This window comes from Lepisma saccharinum, chromosome 20, assembly GCF_977018435.1.
Source record: "Lepisma saccharinum chromosome 20, izLepSacc3.1, whole genome shotgun sequence".
In the NCBI taxonomy this organism is placed as follows: Eukaryota; Metazoa; Arthropoda; class Insecta; order Zygentoma; family Lepismatidae; genus Lepisma; species Lepisma saccharinum.
Window position 1 is genome coordinate 55,073,273 of NC_139248.1, and position 20,473 is coordinate 55,093,745.

The window sequence follows — 20,473 nt, forward strand, 5'->3', positions numbered from 1 at the left end:
CACTTTGGCATTCGTTCGAACCATTTGTCAAAGCAGTTTTTCCAATCTTCTTGAGACACCTCCATAATATGGTTTTTGAATGCATCAACGGCGTCTTCCGCTGACGAAAATCGTTGTCCACGCAATTTATTCTTGACATTCGCGAACAAGAAGAAGTCATTGGGTGCCAAATCAGGACTATACGGCGGATGACCCATCAATTCGATTTTTTGACTGTTCATAAAGTCGGTTGTTAGATAAGATGTGTGACAGCTGGCATTGTCTTGATGTGTTTGTTTTCCGTATTTGACCGAAATTGTTGTGTACCATTCAGAGTTGACCGTTCTATGTTCCTCTAAAGGCACAGTTGCCAAATGACCAGTTTTACCGATAAAACAGGCGACCATTTGTTTCGATGTTCTTCGAGCGCGAACAACTTTTGTTGGATTGGGTTCATCTTGAAACACCCATACAGTCGACTGCTGTTTACGTTCCGGCTCATATGCATATATCCATGATTCGTCACCTGTTACAATCTTATATACACCTTTTGGAGCACCACGATTGTATTTATGGAGCATTTGTTTGCACCAATTGACGCGATCATCTTTTTGAGTTTTTGTCAAATTGTGTGGGATCCAACGAGAACATACCTTTCTCACAGCCAAATGATCATGTAATATTTTATATATGCTGGTGGAACTAATGCCTATGGTTGCCTCAATCTCACAGTATGTCACATGACGATCTTGCAGTATTAGGTTTTGCACAGCATCAATGTTTTCTTGAACAACAACTGATTTTGGACGACCTTCGCGAATCTAGTCGGTGAGCGAATGGCGGCCACGATTAAATTCGTTATACCAGCGTTTCACAGTGGCAAAGGATGGGGCTTCATCGCCAAATGTGGAAGTAAGTTGATCGATGCACTCTTGTCTTGAAAATCCACGTCGAAAATCGTAAAAAATCATCGCACGAAAATGTTCACGAGTTAATTCCATTTTATTGTTGTCGCGCAATCTCCAAGGCAACATAAACAACACAAATGAAGCTGTTGGCAAAAAATTTGAAGTACATTATGGTCAATAATGCCAGACGATTCCGTGCAAACGTCAAATCGCGCCTAACTTCAATCAGTGTTGCCAAGGCTCAAAATATAAATAGTGACCCTCGTACTAGAGAAAACAGGCTGGCATCTAAGAGATGACCATGACCTTATGTCCTGTTGCTATCATTCTTGACTGTAGTCCCATACTTCATCTCTTCAAATAGGTCCCTGGTTGTCCCTACTACATTTAGTCACCATGAAATTTTGCGGTGAACCTTTAGCAGATGGAGCATTCACCCCCATGTCTCCCCTGGACCAATAATCGTCGCACATTGCTTAAACTGTTGTTTTTTTAACTCATTATTACATGTAAAATTTAATTTTTTCGAAGAAATGCAGTGGTTTAGGAGTTACAGCTATTTTTAAAAATCTATCCCATAATTTTAAGGGAGTAACAAAGTACTTTCTCAATCTCTGCTTGTTAATAATAGTAACAATGCATACTGTTTTGCAATTCAATTATTTCATACCTTCATGTGTATGTATACTAATGAACAAAAAAAGACAGAATGAAATATCGTGTGTAGTCTTCAAGAAATGGTGCCTTAATTAATGCCTTGCGGTGCTGGTACTCATGTGTACCAGCCGGCCTAAGCTGAATACTGGTGATGGTACACATTTGTACCAGCTGGCTGCTAAAGGTTAAGTCGGTAATTTTGACTGTTTGACTAGTTTCCACTCCCGCTTTATCATTGTATCTAGTCACTAGGGTGCAGATTTATAGGCACTAAAAACCTCTCAAATAGGCAGGCATAGAGGCACCAAAAATGATGAGAATAGGCACTTAAAAATTTAAAATTTGAAAATGGACTAACGTAGGTACTTCAGAAGATATCCAAAAATAAAACTACATAAAATATGCATTGGACATGAACTTCTTTCAATTTTCTTCTTCCAATGCACAGTTATACTGCATCAACATTACAATTTATCATTTAGCATTGGAGTTTATTTTCAAAAGTGCGCCAATGATTCACAAACTATTAATATTAAAATTAGTATTAAAATTCAACTTTGCAAGGAATTGTCAGTTAATGTAATTCTGGCATAAATAACTTGTGCTAACAATTGTGCCAATTTGAACGAATGCCCCAATTGCATGCTTCATAAGTGATGAAAAAATAATTTGCACTCTTTTCAGAAAAAAAATATATATTAGAGTATGTTCCACTTAAAAGTTTCGGAAGAAATGAACTTGTATTACCTATTGTGCTAATTGCATACAAATGTTTCGCAAACAATTGACAAAATTTTGAATCAAGTCTTCATTTGTAGGGAACTAGGATAACATAACCTCTTTAATTTAAAGCATTTGCATTATTTTATTTTTTTGGAAGTATATAGCCAGTTTATCTGTGTATGGACATGAAAGTTTAGAATAAATAACATTGTTTGACTTGATGTAAAAAACAATCTTCTGCAGCAGTCTGTTCTTAAGTTAATACACTTCTGGCTGCCTTTTTTGGGGGAATTTTGAAATACAGGATATCTCCACAGATAACCAACCAGCTTACTTTAATACACACATACAACAAAGCAAATAAGCACTGATCAACTCCTACAAGTTTTCAGCTGGCAAAAATAAGGGGTAGGTTGGTGTCATTTTGTCTAAGTATGAGCCACCAACCTGTTGTCCAGTTCGCTTACCCTGAATGAGACATGCAGAACTTCCAAAGATGTGATGACATCCCTTGCAATCTCAAATCTGGCAAAAAAAACATACCGGGTGTTTCAGAAATAATTGAAGGGTTACAAAAGTGCAAGTAAACTATTGAACATACTTACGTTAATGAAACCTTTCCAGAATGGATGAGGAATGCAAACAGTTTTTTTTTTTTTAACACCTACAAATGTGTGCACTAGGGGTGTGCGGGATCCCGAAAAGTCGGGACTTCGGGAAATGATTTCCTGACTTTTCGGGATCCTGAGCACTCGGGAAATACCGAATGGGCATTTTAAAAAGGTTGTTAATTCTCAATGTTTTCTGCATTGCAAGTGCCTGGAACTTATTGGTAATTGTTAGTTTTTATTCCTGGAATGCAAAAACAACCACTTAAAGTGAAGATGACTTGTAGTATTCGAGATTTCCAGAGCTTCGGGAAATTTCAAACATTTCCCGACATTGTCGGAAAATGATGAATTTTTCCCATCCTGAATGTTGGGATTGAAAAAAATTTCTGTCCTGATCCCATCCCAACCCAAAAAATTCTGTCCCACACACCCCTAGTGTGCACCACAGATGACATGGCACACATCGACACGATTGACATGATAGTCTAGTTCTTGCCACACTCACGTCAACATGGACCTGTCGATAGTGTCTATTGCTGCGATGATACACTTCCTTAGGGGTGCGATATCACGCAGCATTGGTGGGACGAATACCCTGTCTTTGATGAAATCACACAAAAAAAGTCAAACAGTGCAAGGTCCAGTGATCTTGGGGACCAAAACACTGTGAGTGTTGTGAGTGTCACCTATCGGCAGGAATGCAAACTCTCAACTTATCAAAACACATTCCTCATTCTGTCTGGACTGGTTTCTTTAACGTAAGTTCAATAGTTTACTTGCAATAATTTTTGTAACCCCTTAATTATTACTGAAATACCTGGTATTTCAGTCAGTTCAACATAAACAAAGGCTTACCTTCTTAAATGCAGGGAAAGCCAAAGGTGCATTAAAAAAAAAGTCTGAAGTAAGCCAACATTTCAAAATAGGCATTTTTTAAACATGATTAAGCAAAATAACTACCAACCCTCAAAATAAGCATTTATAAGCACTATAAAAATGTGTTTTCGGACTAGAAACGCCATGAAACGAACTTGAAACAATAAAACCTACGTTTTACTACCATGGAATAAAAAAGGCAAATAGGCAAAAATCCACACTAGTAATCAACATTGATGCTCATTGTGACTATTAACCAAAACTGCCATAAATTGATGTAAAATAAGGAAATAACAAAAAAAATTAAGTTTCATGTGGTAAATGCCAGATGCTATGATTCATTGAAATCATTAATTTTCAGGTTGATGATGATGAAGCCGAATCTCCAGCCGACGAAGAATATGCTGAAGACTAGTGTTTCTGAGTGGGTAACACTGCAAATATTGTAATCACTGTGTGATTGATTATTTACTATTTTATGCTCTAAGCACTGATTTAAAGGAAATTACAAGATTTGTTGTAGCAAGAAGGGAAAGAGTAGATATTTTAAAAGTAATCTGTACTATAATATAACTGAGTTACAGCTTAATTATAGAGGTTTATGCATATATTTTTGTTGTATAATAAGAATGGGATATGCGAATTATTTGTTTTTCGTTGTTTATTGTTATCAGATTAAATCAACATAACATTTCAGTTTTCCATTATTTATTTTCCACTTTTCTTCGTAAAGTTTAACTGTAAATTAATTTTCAGTGTTACAGTTACTATAATGCATAATTGGAGTGGAGTATACAATGTTATTTTACAGCGCACATCCATTTGGAATTTGTTTCTACGAATAGTGCTTTTAAATATTGTTTTCATATTCATTGCGTAACTTCTGATATTTTTCCATTAACTTGTGGTGTCACTTTAATTGTGTTAAATCTCATAACACGAACTTAAAATAAACTGATAGGATGTGCATTAATAAGTTGTGGATTTTTGTGCAGTCTAAGTGTCTAAAGAAGTTCGGAACGTGATTTTCCGGTTAGTGAAAATATTTCTCTTCCAAATACAAGTCTTTGGCATAGAATATTATACAATTATCACTGGACTTAAGTTAGAATGAGTATTAAATTTACCTAAAATGTATGTCAAACTTGTTCTTTATTAGGTGTAGGCTTTTTGTTTATGTGCATGTAGCTTTTAAATTTGAATGATAGTAAGACCTGTATGAGATTTTTGTATGAAAACTATATTGTTAAATGTCCACTCTTTCTGCCAAAATGTTAATGATATATAAAAGATATTCACTGCAAATTGGAATTTTCTTTTCCTGATATTTTTGACTTATGACTTTTCTTGTGAATTGTATTACATTGGTACACCGTTCACTTGTGAAATTACATTGAAATTTGAACAAGGGAATGGAAAAAAAAAAAGCTTGGTTCTACGACATCAGTTGATAAATAGGACTAAGAAATCTGCAAATTTGTAATCTGTTTTGTGATATGTGTATTAGGGTGGGCCGAAAATGGCTGATTTTTTTTATTTTTTTATATATATTCAAGTGGGGCGAGTGTGGAAAAGTTGTGTCTATGGCTGCTTATGTGGGTGAAAAAATAGTTGAAAAAAACAAATAATTAGCCGCGCCACTGGGGGTAGAATTTTTTGAAAAAAAAAAAAAATTGAATTGTCGTAGGCTAGTCATTATCAGATGATCATTTGTTGGCTTATAATGTGTATGTACTTTCAAAATTTAGAATTTTGTGCAACTCTTTGCTTGAATCAATATTAAAAAAAAAAACCTTATAGGAAATCATTGACTTATTCAAATGCATTGAATATTGAATCAACCCAGAACTCACCACAGGTAGGTGGCTGCACCTCAAGTTCCACCCTCCCACCCTCCAAGTCAAATTTCACTTACTAATGCCTTGCAGCAAAGTATTGCTTTTTATTTTCAAATTTTGGTAAGTTTTTTTCTTGCGTCCAACTTGGCGCGTATATAACCATCCCTAGATTTTTCACCGCACACTTTTGATGACTCATCTGTTATTAGCTTTACACACCTTTCGACTGCTTGAGTGTGGCAAGTAAAGTGGTCAAAACAATATTGGACCTTTTATTACTACGTTCAACAGTTGTTCGTCAGACAAATGTTTTGTTAGGGGGGGGGGGGGGTTTCTGTCACTGTACAATTAAACCAGTGTGTGAGGTCGACATAATCTTCAGCGTCAAAATTAATTTTGGGTATTTTGAAAAGTCTGTTTTTTACATTTTTTTTCTGGCATTCAAGATTCTTTTGACAGCTAACTCCCTAATGTATTGACGTGAATCTGTTAACATTGCTATAAGAACATTTTCCGGATGTCCGAAATAACCATTGTCTTGTAATACTTTATCAATAATAACCTTCACGGGATTAGGAAGTTCCCTTGAAATTTTAATTGTATTCCATAAATGTCTTGCCCCATTTTCTAGTCCTGGCCGAGCCTTTATTTCAAACCACATATGCGAGTAAACTTTCGCTACAAATTCTGTGAGTATTTGTAGATTCTCCGAGGGATTTTCTGTTGCCACATGTAATCTCAGAATGCTGTCGTCAACCACCTTGAGTGTGAAAGTTTTCCGGGATTCCTTTCTTCTAGACTTTTCGGACAAGTTGCCTTTCCGATCGCCCGACACATCTTGAACAAATATTGTTGGTCGGTGCTTAGATCATTTTCATCTACGCAAGACCAAATTAATTTCGGTCGATTGGAAATTAACAGTGGCCATTTTCTCAGTCAGCAAGGCGAGAACCGATTGGTCCCGAGTTAGTATAAGGACCCTTTGTGTGGCCATCAATTTATTGTAAGATATGTCGCAGTGGTAGCTCATTAGCGTGTAAAAGGCAAACACTCCACTGTAATGGTCTATTTCGATGAGTTTCCATCAACCGGATCACCCCACCTTTCCAACCGGTATTGACGTTAGTCCCATCACATCCGATAACCATTAGTTGTGATAAGTCCACATTATGAGTATTAATGTAGCTCATAATTCCTTCTGCAATATCACTCTTGCGTGACCGTGTGATATGTCCGAAAACAAACTTCCTGGCTCTTCAATTAAGAGCCCGTATCACCGCTGGTGATGATACCTAAAAAATAGGTTCTTGCGTTGACGTTCTGTGCTCGAACAGTCAAGTGTGTCGCATTTAAATTTTACTGAGTTAAAGATCAAATATGAAATTTGTTATGTCGCGAAGCCTTTTTTTAAATACATTATTTATTACGTAGTTTTCCTTATTTCAATTTCCTAAAATTCACTTGCTCGTCAGTTGTATGTAATAACTTGAATCAACATTTTAAAGCACAAGAAAGCTTCAACTGTTCTTCTACAGCAAAGAAATGAAACTGATCTTAGAGAATTTTCTTTAGAATGTCTGTAGTTTTTCGACGTACAGAGCAATGTATGTAAATTTTAACTTCTACATTTCTAAGCTGGTCGCGCTAGCCGTTTCCCCCTCTGTACTGCTCGCGCTCAACCCCCCCCCCCCCAACACTCCTCCTCCGTCCCTTTTTTCTTTCACAATCGGCCAGTCTTCTAAGAAAACCGCATGCTGAGAGCTAGGAAAAGAAAGAAGAAGGCAGGGAAAGGTTTTGGGGGAGAATCAATGGTTTGGGTGATGCTTGTAAACAGTTCTTTACTACGCTATATTCTAATACTAAATCACGATGGGTTTGTAGTGCAATGACAACAGTGAAGGACGGTGGATTTCCCCAGTATATTGTTCACAAATGGGAAGGGCTGATTTATATATTTACTTTATATTTTATATATTTACTTAATACTTTACTGCGTTATTTTTTCACCAATTACATGTATATTACAGTCACACCCAAGGATAAATCACAACATAAGATAGTTCTGTGTCATCATATACAAAAGTACTTTTAGGCATAGGTCTTATGTAAAATAAAATACAATAATTATGTTGTTTTTTCTTTTCCAAAGACATTATTTAGTGGAATAATATGACAGACTTACTATTGATAATGACCATACAAAACACACCATAAAAATTGCATTCACTTTCAACTTTCTGGGTCCGGCCATCGTGGGGGAGTGGTTAGAACATCGCGCTACGACACCAGGGATCCTGGGTTCGAATTTCGGCTTGGGCGCCGATGACTGTGAGTGTCCATTCATCAATTTCATCAATCCATCACTCGTCCCCATCTTCGCAAATTGGCCAAAAGTGGCACAAAAAGCGAAGTAAAATGAAGCAAATAAATCAATCAATCAACTTTCTGGATATACGACAAATAACACTATGTAATGTAACACTATTTCTGTATAGGCCTAAGGAATTTTAGGCATGCTCAGATCCTCCGATTATGAGAAGCAAGGGCCTTGATAAAAGTTAGCTTACGAAATAAAACCCTCATTCCATCTAACTGTTTTTATTACATTGATGGGAACAAAACAGGGTCGTGTGTGTCCCGACGCACCTAAAATCACTTTATTAGATGAATTTCAACTTCAGTGGCACCATTGTTCTCTGCTGGCGCTTTATTTTCCATCTCTGTCGTTCAAAGACTAATTTACGTATAAATGTGGATTAGTACCACAAATTCAAAACAACTATACATAATCTAGTCATGTGCAATATATGGACAATTTATTCTGCAGACACATACAGATAATACAACTAAAGAATAAAATATGTGGAGGTGTTAATAAGAAATTTGCTAGTGGGAGAGTCCAATTACATAGGAAGTAATATACTCCCCTTTCCTTACGTAGTTACTTGGAACTTTCGTAGGTTTGAAAATAGTATTTACTTTTATTTCTATAAAAGCATAATGTTGTTTAAGAAGGGTTATAAGATTCCTCTGCACTAAATTTCTAAGTGAGACTATTAAGCAACTTCTCCCTCACCCCCTCATTTACGCAGCGTATGCAAAGAGTGTGAATACTTTTTTCTGAAAATGGAAAATGAACCACAGCAACAACTAATGAAATACGTCTGTTTTTATGAACAGCTGCAGAATTATCTACAAACTTGTTGAAAATCACAATTTTGATAGCTTGTACTCATTGGACAAAATACATAGAGCCAGGGACGGCGCTACAAAGAGGTTAGGGGGGGATGAAACCCCCACAACAGATCTAAGCTCCCTATAGCTGCCAGATTTTTATAGTACGTTAGACTCCTTTCGATCGAAAATAAAAGAACTAGAAGCTATCTTACGTAATATTTTCCATTATAAAACTTCCTTTAGGGCAAGGCCATTGCAATGTTCAAGTACATTTCCTGCTTTTATAAGATCGCAAGATTATTACAACGTGTTGTACGTAAAATCGTGGTTGGAGGTGGCAGCTGAAGATCTGCATGGATCAACAACTGACATTGATTGTTAAATCACAAGTCTCCAAACTTGCCAAAAAAATTTGCAGATACTCTGCTGCCTATCTGGTAGGTGGATGTGTTCAGTGGCTGTGGGATTGCTGTTTGGTTGTTGGAGGGTCAAACGATGATGATAATACGATGCCTACGAAGCTAAATGTTAACGATTATTATCCTATGTAAATCATGACACTATTTTTGGAACAAGTGTGAAAAAATATTTTTTATAAGTTTGAGGATGTTACCAATTCTATTGCGAAGGTAACACTGAGAGAACAAACATATTTTCAGTGCAAATTCACCTACACTATGAGACAAAAGCATTGACTATCAATATCATTGACATAAATCAATGGATACAGTTGCAGTTCTCGCACTGGGCAGAAGTGATTAGTAGTGAAAATAACAACCAATAGTTTTATATGTGTTTCACATCTGATTCTTCTCCATGCAATAGTAATTGGCCACTCGGCATAAATTATTTTATTAACATGTACACCTAGACTTTCAAGGAATAAAACTGCCCAAGCTTGCTGATTTTTGCACTGAATTACAATGTTTAGTTGCACAAAGGCTAATTGGGACAAAACCTACAGCCTATAGTGGAATTCGAGCCACTTAATTAAATGTGCCTAACCGTGGATCGAACTCGTGACCCTTCGATTACAAAGATTCATTATTACCGCTAACCGAGGCAGGGAGGTTCACTTATAATCTTTCTAATTCTTAACATTTAAGAGTTAGGTAGTTTCTGTAGTCTTTTAATTCCTTAATGTCGTATTTTTGCCTCTCGGATGTTTTCAATAACGATGTAACGATGAAAGGATTGAGAAAACATCGCTGACAATTATGTTAATTGCAAATACTCGAATGAGAAACTACAATCAGAAAAGCTGCCCCCGTGGCGGAGTGGTTAGCACATCGCGCTACGACGCCAGACATCCTGGGTTCAAATCCCAGCTTGGGTTGGGTGTCCCTTCATCAATTTCATCATATCATCACTCATCCCCCATCTTCGCAATTAGCCAAAAGTGACAGAAAAGCAGAAAGCAATATAAAGTAAACTAAATTAATCAATCACTACAAACCGGAAAATAAACTTGACGGTTCTTGAGATGTTGAACGTCCTCCAACTTTCAAAAATTCATTTTTCACACCTATTCCGGGAATTGGAAACACTATTTGTAGAGGATAATAATTGTACACATTTAACTCTATATACGTATAACCTATAGAACCAAATAACAATCTCACAGCCACTGAATAAATCCACCTACCAGGTAGGCAGCAGAATATCATGTCAATATCGTGACAAGTTTGGCGACTCATGATTTAAAAATTTCTTAGTATCAAATGATCAGTGGTCATTGTTGATCCAGGCAGATAAGCAGTTGCCCTGCCCTTTCACGATTTTAGAACACATCATAATAAGGTAACATCTTCCTGAAGTAGAAAATGTACTTGAACATTGTAATGACCTTTTATGAAAGTTTTATCGAAATGCGTCTATTGTACAATAAACCAATATTATACTCTAAAAGGAAATGGCGCAACAACAAGGAGACAGGGGGACATTGCCCTTTTTGCATTTTTCCAACCTTGGATGGAAATCAATTATAGGGGGGTCATACATTGAAGTAAAAGAAAGCAAGACTAGCAGAATCTAAGAGTAGCAGGACAAAAGAATACTCAAGACGGAATTAGTTTTCACGTCCATCTTGCATTATTTCTTACAGACGGCCAGGATCACCTGCAGGGGGCACAGAGGGGCAATTGTCCCCTCGACTTTAAATTTTAACAAATAAAAATACATTTCGTAAAATTTTCTTTCTCGCTTTGCTCGCGGTACCTGCTTTTCTTGCAGTCTTGTCAACTTCCGAACCGTAGCTAGGAAGTAGCGGGAGTTGGTCCTTGGAGCCGAACAATCTGATTGAGAAAAATTGTAAAAGAGAATACCATGGCGTCCCATGAAATGTTTTGTACCCTATTAAATCAATACTGTTTTCAACTTTCAAAAATTTTGATCGAAAAATTTTCTTGCTCGCTTTGCTCGCAGTTTGCCAGTTGCTGCTATAACAGTTTGGTTTGGAGGAAAATGAGCGCTCACATTTCAGAGACAATTTATATAATTTTTTCTGTTTGTTTGTTAAGGGGCGGATGAATAGATTACGTAATGTATTTAAATAATATGTTAATACTTAGATATATATATATATACTGTATATATAATATACACACGCGTGCACGAATACACACACACATACATACACACACACACACACACACACACACACACACACACACACACCACACACACACACACACACACACACACACACACACCCACACACACACACACACACACACATACATATATATATATATATCACATCAATGCAAAAAACTAAAACAGCGAGATAAAATGAGTTTTTTGTTTCCCGATCTGACTTAATTTTCAAGGTTTTTGCCCTACCCTTATCAGAGGGTCTGCGCACGCCTATGATGTTGGTACCTTCTTCTAATAATAAAAACAAGTTAAAATAACAGTAATATTAAATTAATAATATTAAAATATTAATTAATATTGTTATCACATGATTGGGAAAAGATGGCATAAGAATAGGAATATAACAGCACGTATTCATTATCTAGCTCATGAATAGTTAAGATCGCTTCAATTTGTATAAAAACAACTGACCTGGCAAGGTGATTGTGAAACAGATAAGGAATTGAATTTTTATTGAATAACGAAAAAGGATGTTAGATCTATTTGACGAAAAGAAAAGCTCTTAATTTAATATTTAAGTATATTACTTAGGTAGTGGTGTGCATAAATCTTCTTTGATACAGTCATCCAAAGTTGTATGACCCCAATGTAATCCTTCCCTTACAATAAGTTTGACGGAAATACACCTCTCTCGATTATACGACAGATGCTAAACAAAACAAGCATATTTACATTATTTAATTTTAGTACTTCGTAAGACTCTCGTGGAAGATTCGGACTCCCTGGACACCCCACCACCCCTAAATAGTCCTTGGCTCTATTACATGTAAGTTGTATTGCGATGTTCGTCAATGTGTGTTTTTCTTCTTTCAGACACTCGGAAAAAGTGTTGTCTTGTCACAGAAACCCTCTCGGAGTTATAAACGTGCGGGCTCAAAAGAAAGGTCTTCCAGGCCGGGGGGGTGGGGGGGGGGGGTGGGGGGTGAGTAGCGGACAGGAAACCTTGTCTTCTGTTTCTTTCGACAGAGCAACCTTCCCACCAGTAAAGTCTGAATAGGTCTCCCATGCAATGGATTTGCGTTTGAAGGGGGAAATGGAATCAATATTGGTAAGACTAAGAAGAAAATTTGACATCTGTCCGGTGCTCTTTTCGAGTGACGCTGATACGGGCTCTTAACGCTACGTGTTCTTCAGTTTTAATACTCCGGCTACCATTTTCCAGGAACATGGTTTGATCTTTTCTCCCGTCAAAGTAGAGGCCTTTAATAGAAGCTATCCCATCCTTTTCAACTTCTTGAAATTGACGTCTATTTTCATTCACTTCTCTTCAAATTTTATTTTTATGCACGACTAAGGCTGCATCGTCTTTTGAAATAAGATCTACATCTTCCAAGACGGCATTTGCTATTTTAGCTGCAGCGCGACTAGACACACCTGTCAAATCGGTGGCTTTTGCAGTATTGGGCCAGAGAAAGTATTTTTTGAGAATAATTATCTGTCAGTTGTGGTCGCTTTTCAAGGGAATAAGACCACATGAAATCTTTATCATTTGAAACTGTACTCAATGAACTGTCATTGTCACTACATACCAAAGTTATATTAGAGACTTTGTCATCACAGAATCCACTGGGACCTGCTACAGGTTTGTTAACCACATTCTCAAATTTTGGCTGACCGTCTTTAAATTTCCTGTCCATTTTCTTTTTTACAGCTTAGCCGTTACCTGTCTGTCTATGTTACCAATTGCCATCTTTCTTTCACTTCTCTGATCTTCTATGAATCTCCATTCTAATTCAGGTACGTTCTTTGTCTTCTCGCAGTTGCAGGTTAATCTGTTCAAACATTTACAAGAACAAATATCAAATAATTGTTTGGCGTCATCTATGAATATTTGTAATTTTTTATTTAAAAATGTCATCTTTCTACTTTTGAGTGACTTAATAACTGTTCGATATTTATTATTGTACTGTACAATCATATGCGCTACTCTTTTATGGGAAACAATTGGAAGAGATGCTCTATTCCAAATATCTTTAAGTTTTGTGGCAACAATGTCCTCAACCGATCTTGTTTCTGGCCGCTTGCTTCCTTCACTTTTTAGCTCCAAACGAACACTTTGAAAACATCGTATCATGTCTTCAAAAGTTGGCAACACATTAGCTTTTTTCCGGTAAAATGTATTTTTCAGTTCCGAGTAAGTACATACTAACATTTGCACGTGTGTTCTTTGACATTGTTAATTAGTTCAAAGTAATGACATTTCAATTAAACACACAAACTTACTTATTATGCAGTATGAACGAACACGCACTAGTTAGAACACAACTTAATACACAACACATCCGAACAGCAGTGCTGACAAACATCAACTGATTCGTGAATATTTAAAGGTAATGCATTCATAGACGTAAACGTGTCTTAACTTGACTGTGTGCGCTGTTGCCAGCTTGTGTGTAAATTCTGTTGGTATTACAGGCAATGTAATAAAATTATATTCTGTTAACAGGGTTAGGTTGAATGTTTTAGAATAGTGAAAAAATATTTTTAAGTATTACTGGGCTAGTTTACTAGCCTTTCCTTACTATCCCGGTGTACGTTTGGAAATATTGAAATTTTCAAACTTCAACTTCCCAGGGGGCCGGTTAATTTTTGTTTAAAAATCTTCTTATTTAGTGAGGAATGTAAGTGATACTAGTCACTTTTCCAATATAGCCATAGTTGAATTTAAAAAAAAAAAAAAATTGGCCCACCCTAATGTGTATTACATAAAATATATATTAATTATTTTGTTTAATATTATCCATTCCATGAACATTTGATATTCGAACAGATTTTGGAATATCATATCATTTTTCAAAAGGAGAGGGGAAATTTGAAAGAGGTTTAGTTGATATGGCCATGAATTTAAATCAGCATTGAATGTAAGGAATATTTAGTCATGTCAAATTTTGCTCATTTTTAGCGGTGTAACCTCACTCCAGGCATGTTGTGAAGTGTGTACAAAAACTTGGAGAGTGTTTTGTTCTATTAGCAGTTGTATTGTTTATGTACAGTACATTTCTAAAATTTTCAGAGATTTATGAACCACCCTGTATATAAATATCTTATGAATTTGTCAGTTCTATAATTTTACCATGCTGGTCCAGTTGGTAGGGCATCTGACTGCCATGCAGGAGACCCTGAGTGTGATTCTTCAGGTAGGAATGTTTCTGACAGTGGCCTGTCACTGTCCTGGCTCACCCAGCCTCAATACAGTGTACATTGAGTCATTGTTGGGGCAGATAAATGTGACTGAAGCATAGTGTTAACCACATCACCTCCCGTCGAGTTTGTGTGGGACTCTACCTGTACATCCCATATGCACACATGATAGTTGTGCCTTTTTCCTTTGTTTTTTAACATATACAGGGTGGTTGCAGAGTCAACTGACACATTTCAAATGGCCATAGATAATATATGGAAACAGGAGAAAATAAGCAAAACCATCTATAAATATTCCAAGATGGTACGTGCCCATGTCGACCAACATTGAACTGTTGTCCAAGGACATGCTGGTCTCCTGTCACAGATTTCGTTTCATATTAACTATGTTGCATTTTCCAATGCTCCATTTCAACTGACTATATGGAATGGCATCCTCTCCTCTACTGTTCCCCTTCCTGCCAACCACGACAAGCTATAGCACCGGCACAGTATTCAAATTTGAAATGTGTCAGTCATCTCCGTGCCACCCTGTATATGGTGTTTAATTAAAGTTATGAGCATGTCAAAACCAATCCTGAATTTTTTTCTGGGCGTGCTTGTACATCAAACCCCAATTCCCACCTTTGGCCAGAAGCAAAAGAACACACGAGACTGTCATGATTGTGCAATGTAAACAGAAAATACTTACATTTTACTAAGTTCTCTTTACTGTAAGAAATTCCACATACAAGAAAATATTACAAAGTCAGTACAGAACATTAAAATATACATTAGGCACAGCCAGATTAAATGTACTAAAAATGACACTCGTAAAACTTGAAGAATGTGTTACATTATATGTGAAGAAAATTCAATGAAACAGTGACATGTATTACAATTTCTAATCATTAAATTTTTTTTACTCATTACAGATACTTTTATTGATTTCTCAATACAAAAATAAAGAATGTAGCTGTAAAAACTCTCAAGATAAATTAATGAAATGCAGTAATAAATATTGCATGATTTCGTAACAGTCTTTCTCAATAATTTATGCAAATATTCACTGTCGTCAGTCATTGTGTGTCCTTTATATTGGCATTTCACACTTGCCAGAATAGTTTTTTTTTTTGCACATCCACTAACTCACAAGTTTCATCACACCTTTTTCATGAATATCCAGTAATTGAATAATAGTCAAATTGTCTGCAAATGAACACGTATGTTTGTTTACCTGAACATTGGAACACATCAGTTGCTGCGCACAAGTGACAATGGAGTTTTTGTTTCGTCTTGAGCACAAGGAGATTCCATTTTATACCTTCATTGAACTTATTCCATCGCTATGATCTTAGGGTCGTCTTGTGAATTGTTGCTTCCGTCGGGTGGAATGTCGGGGAAAAGATCCGTGATCCTGTAACGCTCTGTTCTGTAGTCCAGAGGGGACAGGCTGCCATGTTTTGCAATGGCCTCTGTTCGTGATACTTCAGGTGCTGGCCTTTTGATCCAGTAACCTGCTTAAGAAATCAAATCACAGTATTACTATAATACAGACTAACGCCAGAACTTACTTATTACGTGAGTGGTAAATTTAAAAGTGGCAACACTGTCAGGATGAGGTGATAACACCGTGCATGTGCTATCAGACAGTGAGAATTGTCAGTTGGGGCCCATGTCAAGGTGTGAAGTACCAGAAGTGGTCGGTGCAATGAGTGCTGTTGTGTATGTACAAGGTTGTTCACTGCCTTAAAACATGTTTTCCAAGTTAAGACAACGATTTTGGATCAAAATCCAAGTGGCCTGTGGAAAAAATGCACAAGAATGTCATCAATAATTGCAAGAAGCCTGTAGCAACAATACCTGGCCATATCTAATAGTTGCACAATGGTGATAATGTAGAAAATTCAGCAGGCGCATATATTGTAGGCAAGCTAGCCTATCTCCGAAGCTCAGATTAAATACAGGAAATAATGGACTAGCAAATGAGGCTGATGCTTCACTCACAAATAACGACCATGGGGGAAAACTATAGTTTATGGGCACCTGGACTTTATACCATCACCAGCACAGACTAGATTTGATTCATTATTTAGCATTGCTTTAGCTAATCGCGACGATGAGGATGAATGACAATACGATGAAATTGATGAAGGAACATTCACAAAGAATACCCATGTCCATACCTGGATTTGAACCCGGGACCCCTGGCATCGTAGTATGCTGTGCTAATAACCATTTTACCACAGAGTGCATCAAGAGAAGAACGAAGTTCCTGTTCAAATTAGATATTAAAGGTAAGGAGTTTATTATATATTTCATTCTCGCACGTAGGCCTACATAAATATTTCACAATATAAGCCTCTATATGAACCATGAAATATTTGAAATCCTTTCCTTAGTGTTTCTATATTAATGAAACAGTGACATTTTTGTAATTATTTGTAAATTGCAATGTATGTATACTATTTTTAATCGCAATGTCACATTACTTCAAAATTCAAGAAATTGAACGAAAAAGATCCTCCCATTTGAACATTATAATATGAAGAGAGAGCCCAGGTTTTGAACCCAGGCAATTTTCCTAATTTTCTCACCGACACATCCCAACGTCCTCAAGAAATGCACTTGCCCATTGTGCAACCATCAGATACAGCTAGGTATTGTTGCTACAGGCTTCTTGTAAGTATTGATGATATTCTTGTGCATTTTTTCCACAGGCCACCTGGATTTTGATCCAAAATCGCTGTTTTAACTTGGCAAACATGTTTTAGGGCAGTGAACAAAATGGTGTTAATTTCATCCTTGTACATACGCAACAGCACTTGCTGCACCGACCACTTCTGGCACTCCACACCTTGACATGGGCCCCAGCTGGCAATGCTCAACCGTCTGATAGCACATGCACGGTGTTATCACCTCTTCCTGACAGTGTTGCCACTTTTAAATTTACAATCCACACATGAGTGTTTAAACTGACATCCTATCATGTTGACTTTTGCCTTCTGAAGCAACAACAATGGGTGTCTACTGACTTTTGGCTACATAGTGTATAGGGATGGCGTAAGTAGTAGGTACCCCATACAGAAGGGGATTAGTGCAATTTTCACTTATAGGGGCACCTCAGTACCCTTGTCAGTTTCCCTTCTATTAGGGACTGCTGACCGTGCCTGTTCTGAAATATCTCAGTAATGTTGTAATGTCAGTTAAAGTTGAAGTCCTGATTCGAACACCACTTTACTTCAAAGAAAATTCCGAAAGATTAGTTTCCTCTGTCACAGGAGTAAACAACCATCCGTCACAACAGCGTGGAGCCCTGTAAATCCTCCTCTCAAACCTTTCCCACCAACACCACCATCTGTTTTAGGAACTAACTAACAGTTCTTTGTCAAGTCCACATGGAGTAAATGAGATGTAGCCAATTCAGTTTCTTTAGAGATTTCTTAACATGAGGTTGCAGTTGCTAAGTTGTGTTATTGTGGTGTGCAATGGTGAGACCTTGGAAGTATAACATCGCAGTGAATGAATGGATGTATAAACACTGCAGGTAAATGTGACAACAGTGCTTTTCAGAAAGAAGAAAAAAACCGGTGCTGGCTCTAAATCAAATACGCGACGGGTCGGCTTCCTCTCGAGCTATGTCCGAGATACTGACTTTCGATACTGATACTTCAACTTTAATATTATGTTTTGTTTGAATAGTTTACGCCACAGAAATAAAGGTACAAACATTTCACTGCTCCTTTGATAAGTGGAACTGTATTAAATATAAATCTTGTACAGTCTTAGACACACTTGGGTTGTAACAACCATATTGAAAGAACATTGAAGTCAGCCCTCAATGCCTGACCTCCAAGCTTCTTGAGTACAGACATCTGAAACAACACTGCAAATCTGCAGACTCTATATCAGTGGTTCTCAACCTTTTTTAGTCTGCAACCCACCTTGAAGGATACGTATTACACTTCAAGGGACCCACAAGCATGGGCACTGGCAGAATTACTTGTAGGGGTGTGCACCCAGGTTGTAATCATATTTTTACGCTTGCTTAAACAAATTACACATACTTCATTCTAGAAAAGTAAATATATAAGTTAAAAGACTAATTTACTGTAGTCTAACATCTAACTACGCACACGTGCTGAAATTAAATTTTTTTTTTTTACTCGCCAAACTAATGTGACGGTTGGGGCTGCCTTTTCACAGAAGCTTGGGTATGTTGAGTTCAATGGTGGTTAAGTCATAAATCTGAGTGCGCCTCAAGTCTGTGTACTTGCTTTTCACTTGAATCAGATATAAAAATCCCTTTTCTCACAAATATGAAGTGGAGAACGACATGAGCAACTTTAATGCCTCATCCGAAAATTCAGGATACTCGCTTCTTAAACATATCCAAAACTTTGTTATGTCTGAATCCAAAAATTAGTGTTAATGCCAGAATCACAGCTGACATTACACAATTGTTCTCTTAGTTTTACTCTTAGGTTTTTAAGACAGAGTAAATAAATTTTCAAGCCCGACTTTACAACTCACCAAATGTCCCCTCGGAACCCACAGTGGGTCGCACCCTATAGGTTGAGCAAAGAAATGTCCCAAACACATTAATTGGAAAACATATGTAAAACATTGCATTTTTTACACTAAGAATGCATCTATTTTTTACATAAATAATGAAACATTGACAAGATAAATTAAGAGACATTTGTTCTTCAGGGATTGGGATTTATTAAGGAATGTCAAACTGACTGGAAGGTCGGAATGTAATGGTAGTGTGTTGGCTAGCATACAGAGCTTTCATCAACGAGCCACAGATTCGATCCTAACCAAGGAGGGAAAAAATTGTTCTTCTTTTATATCAGTGAAGAAGTGTGTAATGTTAATTTCCAGGTATTTTGAAGATGGGAAACACATCAAATCTGATCTTGTAATCTGCCCATTTGGTTTCTAATAGTTCTTGATTGATACTCCAGAGCTGTGTTTCTCAACCTTTGTGAGCCCACAGTCCGGTAAATTCGTTTTTTAAAAGTTGATCCCCCAATCCCAATAATTTTACTCTTAAATAGCTTTCTACTCTTATTTAACTTCATACATTAATTAACATGTACCCTTGAAATGTATTGTTAATAAATAAATTATGGCATAATCATAGAGAGTATTAGTTGGGTTATGTGTAGGCCTGTTGTCAAATATAAAATTAGGTTTTTATTAGTTGATAACCACTGGATCTAATGGTATCTTATAGTTTCCTCTGGCCAGTATCATTAAATTAATTTGGTAAGTGCTGATTTTCATTGGCTTGTTCCATTTCGAACACCGAAAAATTCAAATTAATCAGCATATTTCCACTTCAGTGTATTTGTTAAAGAAAATTTCTGCACAAACTAAATTAACCGCGGTGTCCGCCTATTAACCTCCAAATTCGGAGACGGGAAACAAGATACAGGACAACACAGCCCTGCAGAGTTTTATACTGGCCACAGGTCAAGATGCATTGGGCTGCAAGACCACAGTTATCAGAGTTACATGGAAGCGAGGTTGACGTTTTGAGTGCAGCTTCAAAATCAAAAGGTCACCAAGGTTAATGGAAACATGGTCTCCGTTTAAGGTTTCACGAAACTTAGCGTATTCCTTGTGAAATATTCGGGACCACAGCACTGCTTATACATCTTTTTCGTTTCTATTTTCTGCCTCATTTCATTCTTTATTCTCTCGCTGTCTCTCTTCTATATTCCTGTTTATTTCTTCCACTATCATTTTTCTCGACTCTTTAATTCTCTGTGTCGATTCATTATTTCCTTTCAATTATTTTCTCTCCATTTCGTTCCTTTCTTTCTCTTCCTTCGTCTCCAGCTTCTGAATTTCTCTTCTCTCTCCCTCTTTCTCTGTCCCCCGTATCTAACTTACTATTCTTCGGTCTTAGATATTCCTT

General features: G+C 36.9%; 2 protein-coding genes across 3 annotated transcripts in view; one reads left to right on the forward strand and one right to left on the reverse strand.

Moving 5' to 3' along the window:
- p115 (General vesicular transport factor p115) overlaps positions 1–5,053 on the forward strand; it is a 134,084-nt gene extending 129,031 nt beyond the window's left edge. The window contains exon 17 of the mRNA XM_083141489.1: positions 4,116–5,053. Coding sequence (XP_082997615.1) covers positions 4,116–4,169 — 54 coding nt within the window. The 3' untranslated portion in view covers positions 4,170–5,053. The remainder of the gene's footprint in view (positions 1–4,115) is intronic.
- Positions 5,054–15,539: 10,486 nt separating this feature from the next.
- The window catches only part of LOC146003627 (uncharacterized), a 176,686-nt gene continuing 171,752 nt past the window's right edge, over positions 15,540–20,473 (reverse strand). Inside the window, exon 3 of one of the 2 annotated variants that reach the window (XM_083141949.1) lies at positions 15,540–16,061. In XM_083141949.1, the coding sequence (XP_082998075.1) occupies positions 15,880–16,061 (182 nt within the window). In that variant the 3' untranslated portion in view covers positions 15,540–15,879. Of the gene's footprint in view, positions 16,065–20,473 lie in introns of both variants that reach the window. The other variant, XM_083141948.1, reaches the window with a different exon arrangement.